At 39.6% G+C, this 11,915-nt stretch overlaps 1 protein-coding gene across 1 annotated transcript; it reads left to right on the top strand.

Moving 5' to 3' along the window:
- The first annotated feature begins 9,791 nt into the window (after positions 1–9,791).
- On the top strand, positions 9,792–11,637 carry LOC112720781 (uncharacterized). The gene is made up of 3 exons (XM_025771868.3): positions 9,792–10,763; positions 10,898–10,969; positions 11,173–11,637. Exons 1-3 carry the CDS (start codon positions 10,062–10,064, stop codon positions 11,176–11,178), a joined length of 780 nt encoding a protein of 259 aa, XP_025627653.1. The 5' UTR covers positions 9,792–10,061; the 3' UTR covers positions 11,179–11,637.
- Positions 11,638–11,915: the final 278 nt, after the last annotated feature.

Here is an 11,915-nt window from a genome sequence, read left to right as displayed (position 1 = left end):
TTTCAATTCACGCCTACTTCTTCTCCAAGATATACTCCTGTACTTAATTCAGTTAAGTTAGAATGAAAGGGTGACCCATGACAATCACCCACTATCTTCGTTACTCGCTTATCCAAGATCCGCGTGCCTAACAACCACAAGCGGTCTACATGATGTTCAACGTAGTCATTGGACGACAGCCGGAGTATAGTCTCTTGGTTCTCTGATCCACGAACTTGACTTGCCTCTCCTGACAACAGAGCATCCGAATCCGTGAGATTAGAACCTTTGTGGTAGAGGCTAGAACCAATTGGCAGCATTCCTGAGATCCGAAAAGTCTAAACCTTGTTTGTGGTATTCCGAGTAGGATCTGGGACGGGATGACTGTGACGAGCTTCAAACTCACGAATGTTGGGCGCAGTGACAGTATGCAAAAAGGATAGAGAAATCCTATTCCGACACAAGTGAGAACCGACAGATGATTAGCCGTACAGTATCTGTGCCTGGTATTTTTCATCTGAGACGAGAGATTCGACAGTTGATTAGCCGTACAGAAACCGTACTTGGACCATTTTCACTGAGAGGATGGATGGTAGCCATTGACAACGGTGATCTACCAACATACTGCTTGCCATGTAAAGGAGCACGCATGATTGGAAGAAGACAATAGAAAAGCAGTGGTTCAGAAGCAACAAGGCATCTCCAAACGCTTATCTGAAATTCCCACCAATGAATTACATAAGTATCTTTATTTTAGTTTACGTTTTATTTACCTTTCAATTATCAAAACTCATAACCAATTGAATCTGCTTGACTAAGATTTACAGGATGATCATAGCTTGCTTCAAGCCGGCAATCTCCGTAGGATTGACCCTTACTCGCGTAAGGTTTTATTACTTGGACGACCTAGTGCACTTGCTGGTTAGTTGTGCGGAGTTACAAACGTGTGATTGCAATCCCGTGCACCAGTAATAATCTCCTCTTTTCAACATCTATGGACTTTAGTTCTCTTTTGTTTTGCTAATTAGGACATCTTGCATGTTTAGTTAGTTCTTCTTGTTAGGACTACTTGGTTAGGGTGATGACCTCTTTTTCAAGAAAGTGTGTTTTTAGGGCACCCTACCAATTTGAAAATTTTTTTTTGTTGAACTTGCTTGAAGAATTTATTTTGGAACATGGTTTTTGAGCTAAGAACACAAGCATGTGAGATTACATCTTATAAGCACTTATTTTCATTCTTGTGTGCATTGTTCTCTTTCTATAATTGTAATCTTTGATTTGTTTGATTCTTTATGTCCATTATTCCATGTATATATACATTTATATGATTGAGGCCATCATTTTATTTAGCTCACTTACCCAAATGGCCTACCTTTCATCAACCATTGTTAGCCAATTTTGAGCCTATTTAAGCCCTTTTGTTCTTAATTTTAGTACATCACTACCCCTAAGTGAAAAATAATAAATGTCCCTTAATTTGGATCTTTGACTAGCTTAGGCTAGTGAGGGTGTGTATCATTTGGGTATGGGAAACTGGGGACATTGGTTGAGGTAAAAGTGTATTTTGTATTTTTGTTGAAAATCATGGGATTGGGTATGTGTTTGTTTATTAAATATGTAAAACCATATGCATTGATACGTATGTATGTACTTTGTTGTGAAAAAAAAACGTGTGAAAAAAAATATATATAGAAAAAGAAATAGAAAAATAAGAGAAACAATATATATATATATATATATATATATATATATATATATATATATATAGAGAGAGAGAGAGAGAGAGAGAGAGAGAGAAAAAATGCAATAAAAAGGGGACAAAAATGTCCCAAAGTAAAGTAACAATAACAATGCATATCGAATGCGAATTAAAGAGAATGCATGAGCATGTGAAAAATTGGGAATCATGGGTAGCTAGGTATTGTATTAGAATTGTATTAGAATTGTATAGGTTGTCATATGTGTTTGGTGAGAGCTTAGGTTAATCAAAGATTCAAATTTCAAGCTCACTTGACCATATACATCCTTACCTTTACCCTAGCCCCATTACAACGTATGAATAAGTCCTCATGATGAATGTATGCATGCATTGAATAATTGTTGATTGTTAGATGAAAAACAAATCTTAGAAAGCATGAGTAGAAGAGAATTGAGTGAATCGACCCTATACACTTGAGCGACTAGAGCGGATACACTTCCGGTGAGGGTTCAATGCTCAACTCCTTGTTCCCGGCTTTCACAAGCGTTCGGCTCGCAAGTTATATGTACTTCATTTTGATGTTCAAATTAGTAGGATTCATGAACTACATGTCACCTTAGCCCTATATGCTCATATGCATTCTTGGAGGATGAATTTACCCTTGACCAAGTAGGTAGATACCTTTACGTTAGTTGCATGCATTCATTTAGGTACTTTGCACTTCATGAACCCTTTCCTCCCATGATCTTTGGTCTTTTTATTTTTAGCATGAGGACATGCTTGGTTTAAGTGTGGGGAGGTTTGATAAACTCCAATTTTGTGGTTTATATTGTGTAGAATTTGGGGGGGTTTTGTCAATATTTTCCACACTTATTCACATAAATTGCATGGTTTTGTGTTCTCTTCCTAATATTGCTTCGTGATAGAAAACATGCTTCTTTTGCCTTAAAATTGCCATATTTTGATCCTCTTTTATTACCATTCGATGCCGTCATATGTTTGTTGAGTGATTTCAGAGTTTATAGAGCAAGAATGGCCTAGAAGAGAGAAAGAAAGCATGCACAAGTGGAAGGAACATGAAGAATTGGATTTTGGGAAATCAGCTGTGACGCGCACGCGCACCTCACGCGCACGCGTGGGTGCAGGAAGCTGGATATGGCGCGTGAAGAATGGCGCATCCGTGCGGGTTGGCGAAATCTCCATCGACGCGCATGCGTGCTTGGCGCGTACGCGTGGATCGGGAAATTCAAGCGACGCGCACGCGTACATGACGCGTACGCGTGATGAGCAACACGTGACCTCATTAAAGAAATCGTGCCTGGCGATTTCTGAGGCTCAGCAAACCCAAATTCAAGCTGATTCTGCATGAAAAAGACCCAGGAACTCAAGGGGAAAAGGGGGATCATCCATTACACACTTAGACACAATTTTTGCTAGTTTTTTGTTCTTGTTCTTCTAGAGAGAGAAACTCTTACTCTCCTCTAGATCTAGTTTGCTTTTGATCTCCCATTGCTGAATTTCTGAATTGAATTTTGTTAATTGCTAGTTATGATTACTTAATTTGAATTCTCTAGTATAATTTTGCTTAGATCTTGTGTTGAGTTATGTTATCTTGTTATTTTCCAATTTTCCACTCATGTTATGGATATTGTAGATCTTGAATTCTATGAGTACATTGATGTTTTCTATGACTAGTAGTGTTAATTGAGTTGTTCTTTATGGATAATTGTTATTGGTCCTTATAATTTTCAATTTAATTGCAATTTGAGTATGTCTTTTGTTGATGTCTACCATGTGTTTGATGAAATATTTCCTTTGAATATGGAGTAGTTTTATTTACTGTTGGCCTAGGCTAAGGGAATTGGGTAAACTTGAGTCATTGGGTCTAATGAATTTGGTGATTTGAGAACCCTTAGTGGTCAATTTGATAACCATTGATACTAGCCTACTACTAAGTTAATTAGTAGCTAGGTTAGGGCTTATGGATTGATGTTGACCAAGCCATTTGATATACTTCAAGTATAGAAGTAAACTTAATGAGCTTGGTTCCTCACAATTGTCAAGATTTAGTTATTAGACAAGGATAGTGATCCCAAGTCCTTTGCCTAGCCAAGAGTTACTTTTATTATTCATATTTGAAACCCAAAAATCTCAATTGCTTAATCCTAGTTATAATTACTTGTTTAGTTTTATAGTAGAATCATATTGAATGTTCTCTTATTAGTTGGAATCGCTCACGCTTTGTTTTAGTTACTTGATTTAATTTCTTGCATTTTAAGATTTCTTGCTTGTTAGGTCTATTAGTTTAATTTCTTAATCATGAATTCTAACCCCGGAATTCTAATCAATGTTGATGCACATGTTTGCCCATTCCTTGTGAGACGACCCGAGGTTTGAATACTTTGGTTACTTTTGTTGGGGTTGAACTTTGTGACAACCAAAACCCTTAAAATTTGATTCGAGGATCATTTGTCGGTTGAGGGCTATACTTGCAACGCGAATATTTTGTGAAATTCTTTACCGACGATAGTCTTTGTTTATCGAATTTTTGGCGTCGTTGCCGGGAAATGTTTGTAACGTATGCCTTGATATTGGTTATGTGAATAGTGTCGATAGTTTACTCGCTTTCAATACTTGGTTGTAGTTTAGATTTCTTTTATGCATGTGCTATGACTTCCAAGTTTGATGACTCGGTCTCAACCGAACTCTAGTTTAGCCGAGCTTGACCTTGAGATTGAAAGAACTTTGTTACACACTCGGCAAGCTAGACGGCGGTTGGACTATACGGCTAGTACTTCGACCCCTCTTGAGGAGCACACCGAACTACTAGACGGTACCGAGAGTGACTTGGAGTCTGCTACTTCCTATTCTTCTGTTGGCATCACTAATACATCTTTGCATCCCACAGGTGAACAATATATGGTGGAGCCACGCCGAATTACCTTGCATGAGCAAGGAGCTCCGGATATCATACTCCAACCTTTGCAAGCAAGGTATCCTAATCTCGAACCAAACTTTGAATTGAAGAATAGCTTGATAAATCTACTCCCCAAGTATCATGAGCTTTCGGGTCAAGACCCCATCCGACATCTAAGCGATTTTCAAGTTGCTTGTTCCACGGCTCAAAGACATGGAGCCGATGAGGTGGCTATTATGGTTTTTGCCTTTCTCTTCTCCCTTGAAGGGCAAGCGAAAACGTGGTTTTATTCGCAACCGGATGAGATTGTGACCATTTGAGATTTCTTGAGAAGAGAGTTTCTAGACAAGTTCTTCCCGCCGGAGAAGACTGACTATATCCGAAAGGAAATCTCGGGTATAATGCAAAAGGACCAAGAAAGCTTGTATGAGTATTGGACTAGGTTCAAGAGGCGATTGGAATCTTGTCCACACCATGGATTGGACACTCATTTGCTTATCAGTTACTTTACCGGAGGTCTTTGTGCGGAAGATAGAAGATTGCTCACTGCCGCTAGTGGTGGTTCCCTTTCCAAAAATAAGACGGCGGGAGAAGCTTGGAGCTTGATAAATGATGTTGCCGAGGCTACACAACATGTAAGAGTAAGGAGCAACCCTCTCAAGGGTGTGGCGGAAGCATCCCCTTCCGAAACAAGCTTAACCAAGGTGCTTGGGGATATGACCAATATCGTTATGGAGATTCAAAAAGAACAAAAGGCATTCTACTCAATCCAAGCCATCCAAGCCCCACCCCAAGTTGCTCAACTTGAAGGTCCTCCTAGAATTTGTGGTTTATGCTCTAGCACCACACATTACACCGATCAATGCCACCAAATTCAAGATGAGTATGCCCTTGCCGTAGCCAATGTGAATTATAACAACTGTCCACCCTACCCCCCTCAAGGCCAAAACAACTACTCTCATAGCAATAATCAAAATCAAAGGTGGAGGGATAATGCATAAGGGAGCAATCAAAACCAAAGATGGAACAACTCTTCTTCTCACTTCAACAACAACAACTACCAAGCCAACCAAAATCACCACAAGAGTTCTTTTCCTTTATTTTATTAGTTCTTATCATTTACTTTCTTGTTGGTTACTTTTCTTGTCAAACTATAAAATCAAACCCCCCTTGCATTTTCATAGCCAATAATTGACCACTTCATTGTAATTCCTTGTGAGACGACCCGAGGTTTAAATACTTCGGTTAATTTTCATTGGGGTTTGTACATGTGACAACCAAAATTTTTGATGTGAGAATTGTTTGTTGGTTTGGAGCTATGCTTACACCGAAGTTCTTATTTCTATAAGAGAAATTCTAGACCGACACTCAATCTTTCATTATCACTGATGTATGTTATCAAGTGTGAACAAATGACGAATTGTCTCTTTATCCGGAGCTTAAATCCCTTTACAAGCTTCTAATTTAATATCTCCTTCTATACATAAGTATTTATATCTCAGCCTTGTGTCGTAGCACCAAACCCTCATTGAATTATGACTTAGGCATAAGGCTTTGATGGGTAGAGTGTTACACCTAGAATTATTTTTGAATATTATTCTAAACTAAATCAGTATTGTGCTAAACCTCTTTTCTTAATTGGTTAACCAAAGAATTGACGATTGATTAAAGATAAATTGAATTGCCAAGGAATTGGAATTCAATTATTTATGATTTGTCGTGAAAAGGTCTTTTCATGCATAAAAAAATAAATATAAAGTTTAATCTTCCTAGAAAATAAACATCTCTGAAACCCCTAGTGGAACCGGTGACATCTGAAGAGGTTAAAAGAGCTGTGATGACCATGAGTTCGTTTAAAGCCCCAGGGCCAGATGGATTTCAAGCAATTTTCTACAAAGAGTTCTGGGACTTTCTTAGCAACGATGTGTGTGGACTGGTCAAGCGAGCCTTTGAGGGTGAGTCACTGAATGCGGCTATTTTCGATACTCTCATTGTTCTAATTCCTAAAGTGGAAGTTCCCTCTTCCTTACGGGAGTTTCGGCCTATTAGCTTATGTAATGTAATTTATAAAATTGTCACAAAGGTTCTAGTTAACAGGTTCAGACCTTTCCTGTCGGAGATCATTGGTCCTTTGCAAGGAGGGTTCATTCCAGGAAGAGGAACCACAGAGAATATTATCATTGCTCAGGAGATTATGCACTTCATGAGGAACACCAAGTCTCAAAAAGGGACCATGGCATTCAAGATTGATTTGGAAAAAGCTTATGACAGGGTAGACTGGCATTTTTTGGAAGCTACTTTGGTCCGGTTTGGGTTTCCAAAGGCTACCATTAATCTTATATTGAATTGTGTGACTTCCTCTTTGTTGGCAGTTTTGTGGAATGGGAACAGGCTCCAAAATTTCAATCCGAAGAGAGGGTTGAGGCAAGGAGATCCTATGTCTCCTTATCTATTTGTACTCTGTATGGAAATGCTTGCCTGCTTTATCTCTCATAGAGTTTCCCAAGGTTTGTGGAACCCAGTTGCGGTTTCTAGGAATGGACCACGACTCTCTCATTTGATGTTTGCAGATGATCTTTTGCTTTTCTGTAAGGCATCAAAAGCTCAAGTAATAGAGGTCATGCATTGTTTGGACTTGTTTTCTAAAGCGTCAGGTTTAAAGGTAAATCTTCATAAGTCAAAGGCCCAGTGTTCCAAGAGGGTGTCGGAGAGGAGAAAAGGGGTTCTCTCAGGGGTCTCTAACATCCGGTTCTGCAATGATTTGGGTAAATACCTGGGAATTAACATCGGTCATGTCAGAGCTTCCAGGAAGACGGCTCAGGAGATTATTGAAAAAATTTTGAGGAAGCTCTCCAGTTGGAAAGGACGCCTACTGAATAAGGCAGGGAGGCTTTGTCTTGTTAAATCGGTTATGGCCTCTATCCCAGTTTATGAAATGCAAATTTCTCTTCTCCCGAAGTATGCATGTAATAAAATTGATTCCTTGATGAGACAATTCTTGTGGAAAGGCCAAGCCACTGGAAAAGGGCTGCCTCTGGTCAGGTGGGAGGTCGCCATAACTCCTAAAAAGGCAGGAGGATTGGGTATTAGGGATACTTCCTGTGCTAACATGGTGCTTATGGGAAAGTTGGTATGGGATTGTCTAAATAATAGTGAGAAGTTATGGGTGCAGGTTCTGAAGCATAAATATCTCAGGAATCAATCTGGTATGAACGAAAACAGTAGAAATTCTTCATCGGCTACCTGGAAGAACATTGTTAGTGCCTATGAGCATCTCAAGGAAGGGCTTCATTGGAATATTGGAGATGTCCACAAATCAGTTTGGTATGATGAGTGGACTCCTTTTGGTAAGCTTTGCAACCTTGTTCCTTATGTACATATTTCTGAATCAGATTTCATGGTGGCTGACTTGTGAAAAAGGGGTGTCTTGGGAGGTTGATAGTCTTACCACGTCTATTCCGCACGAGATTAAGCAGTTTATTTGTGGTCTGAGATATCCTAGTTTGACTGAGTTGGAGCCACAGTGGAAGTGGTGGCCTGCAGCAACAAAAAAATATAGTGTAAGGGAGGGTTACAGATGGTTATTAAAGAAAACATTAAATTGGAATGCCAACAGTAATTGGAACTGGTTGTGGAACACAAACATTCCAGAGAAGTTCAAATTTACTATGTGGCTTAGCTTACATGATGCTCTACCAACTGAGACCTTTCGATTCAAGCGGCATTTAGCTTCTTCAGATATGTGTAAGAGATGTAACAAGGCGCAGGAGACTATGGAGCATTGCCTTAGAGACTGTGAACGATCAAAGGCAATCTGGTATATGTTGGATCCTAGTATCCTGGACTCGACGGCTGGTACTGCTCTTGAGGAGTGGTTTCGGAAGGCCTTGGCTAACAATGAGGTGTCCTTTGGTGCAGGGCTTTGGTGGGTATGGAGACATAGGTGCAATGACATATTCAACACTGACAACCCTTGGACAGACCATAAGGTTGTTGCCTTGGCCAGAATTACCGCCAAGGACTTACAGGTTTACAGGAATCGAAGCAATGCCTTTAGGTCTCTCCGAAATTGCCTGTGTTGGGAACCACCGGTAGGCAATAGTTTTAAAGTTAATTGTGATGCAAGCTTGCATATGGATTCAAATTTAGCGGGATTTGGGTGTATTATTAGAGATTCTAAGGGAGATTGGATCTCGGGCTGCTCTGGAAGCATTCCCCCTTAGTCTATAATCAGATGTGAATTATTTGCTGCTTGGAGGGGGCTGGTTTTAGCTTGGGATTACAGTTTGCGGGATATTATATGTGAAACGGATTGCCTTGACATTCTGCCCATCATGCATGAGCTTACAAGTGGGTATTCATTTGAAATAACAGATTTGGTTCACAAGATTCAGGAGCTTTTATCTCGTCCTTGGCTTGTTCACGTTGAATGGGTGCCCCAAGAAGCAAATAGAGCTGCGGATTGGATGGCTAAATATGGTGCCAAGAGTAACTCTAATCATATTATTTGGTCTGAGCCTGGTGTTGATCTCCAACGAATCATCCGCTCGGATTTAGGATAGTTTTTGCTTTGTTTCTTTCCTTGTTTAGACACCAAAAAAAATCTATAAAATGTTAGTTCTTCAAACTCAACAGGAGACTTTGAACCACACATTCTTCTTATATTACAAATTTTAGATTTTGGGTAATTCTCTGAAAATTAGAGATACTATCAATAGAGAAATTAGGATATTCATATTAAGGACTAATTTGGAGGCATAATCAGATTTTTTTACATATCAATTGATTTTAAAAAATAAAAAATTTAGGTAATAGAAGACTTAACAGAGTTTGTCATCTCAGCATTCCAATGTATTAGATTATTAGGTTTAGGTATTTTTGTCAAATTTTAAAATTTTTCGAGAATTATTTTGTTAGCGTCATAATTTTTTAAATATCGATTTAGTATTTATTTCTTTAAAAAATTTATTAAAATTAATAAAAATTTAAAATTTAAGTACTTTTATCATACAAAATTCATTTTTCATAAATATAATATTAATTTTCTTGTGTAATGAGTACTTTTATTCGGCGTTTTTAGAATTCACAGCTACAAATTATTGCTTTCCCAAAATTAAAAAAAAAAAAAAAAGGGATCCAAAAGGCAATAACTGAAAATAACTAGGACTATAGGCGGCCAAAGGTTAATCAAAACTCATAATTAGGAAATCCTCACACAAAGTCACAAATAACCACACACCCCCTTTTGTGGCCTTATATTACTTACAGGCATATGCATTCATTGAAGGCCAAACTCTCTTCAGCACAAAAAATTTCTTCTACAACCATCCCCTCATTCAATTTCCCCCCCCCCTTAAGCTAGGGTTTTTCACTTTTCACCTTCTATACGACAGCGTTTCGAGTTTCAACCAACTGTTGTCGTTCTTCTTCTTCACTGGCGAAACAAAGAAGAGAAAACGTGTGTGAATGGCTACAGCGCCGTTGAAGTCTCAGCCTCTGCACAACTTCACTTTACCGTTTCTGAAATGGGGAGGTACCAGCACTGCCAAGAGCCACCACGCCACCACCTCCAACAACCACCACCGCTTCCGCCGCCCTGTCTCCGATCACGAGCATGACTCTGACTCCGATAACCGCCTACCACGTGTCGGATCGCGACCACAGAGGACTAACCGCTATGCTGTTTCCCCTTCCAATCACCACAGCAACAGCCACAACCAAAACCAAAACAAAAACCACACTCCTCCACTTCATACCAACATCAGCAACACCAATAACGAGCATGAGGCCGAAGACGAGGAGGAGAAGAAGCATGAAACCGAGGTAGCTGAAGCGGCCGGGGCGGAGGAGGCGGTGCAGAAGCCGTGGAACCTGAGGCCGAGGAAGCAGACGGCGCCGGCGGTTACGGGTGGAACGTCGAGGAGCGGGAATGGCGAAGGAGTGGAAGCGGCGAACGCGGAGGGAGGGAAGTCAATGAGGCTGAGAGGGATGATGGCAGCGATGGCGGGGCCGGCAGCGGCGAGGGAGGGACAGTGCTCGTCGGAGAAGAGGAAGTTCTGGATCGCGCTTTCGAGGGAAGAAATCGAGGAGGACATCTTCATAATGACTGGGTCCAGGCCCGCGAGAAGGCCCAGGAAGAGGCCCAAGAACGTTCAGAAACAAATGGATGTACGGACACTATTCGATACCAAATACAATACTACCAATGCATCCTTCTCGTTTTATTTAGATAGGTGAAGTAACTGTTCCGTTTTATTGCTACTAAATTTAATCTATTTTTTTAATTTTTTGTTAAATTTCAGTGTGTTTTCCCTGGGTTATGGCTGGTAGGGGTTACTGCCGAAGCGTACAGGGTGGCGGATGCTCCGGCAAAGGTTCTGTCTTTTTCTTATTCTTTTTATTATTATTATCATTATTATTTATTATTATTATTATTATTTGGATGCATTTTGTGGTTGCGACCCGCAAAGCATGCTGTGTGGAGGGTTTGAAATATGATTGTGAATTTTTGTGATTTTGCAAGGACGAGAAAATTGATTAGTTATTTGGTGGTTGGTCATTTCTTTCTTGATTGCAGAGGTAACAAAGAAGCTGCGGGGGAGTGGTTTGCAGCTTCTTGCGAAAGCTGTTTTGGTTTTGGGGGAGGCATGGTAAATTGGTACCAGGAATGGAGGTATAAATGCGCAGAATTTGTGTAAAGACAGAAGGAAATTACATGTCTAAGTTGGGAAAAGAAGACCCAGCAGTTATATGATAACATATATGCTAGGTTCTTTTTGTCCTTCTTCCTTTTTGTAGCTGTTTTGTGTGTTACTTCCTAGCACTAGCTTTGGGTATGCAGGGTGGCAAGTTTAGTTTAGATGATTACCAAAGTAGTTTAAGTTTACTTATTCCTTGCAGTCTTCTCTGTAAGTAAAGTAATATCCATATCCATATCTATAACTATTTCTCTCTATATATATGATATAATAGGTTAATTATGAATTAATTAGTAAATAAAAAATCTAAAGTCAGTGATGATTTCAGAGGTTTCTTGTTTGAATTATAGTTCTGATGATGTGTACAACCGGTTTCAACGTTTTGACAGGCTTCCCCTACATTGTTTTCTTTTTTGTTTTTTCGAGGGGTGGGTGGGCTACTAGTGAGTGTTATGATGTTATAGTTAAATTTTGCGAACCAACAGGTCAGACACTGAGATGCATATGTCTCCTTCTGGCTTGGGAAGAGATCTTTTATTTTAACATTCATGATGATGAGGTTGAAACTTGAAAGTTTTACAGCAAAATATTACTGCCTGCTTTCTTTCCCTTAGATGATGAG

The sequence above is a fragment of the Arachis hypogaea genome, chromosome 11, assembly GCF_003086295.3.
Source record: "Arachis hypogaea cultivar Tifrunner chromosome 11, arahy.Tifrunner.gnm2.J5K5, whole genome shotgun sequence".
Classification (NCBI taxonomy): Eukaryota; Viridiplantae; Streptophyta; class Magnoliopsida; order Fabales; family Fabaceae; genus Arachis; species Arachis hypogaea.
This window is presented reverse-complemented; position numbering and strand designations above follow the sequence as displayed.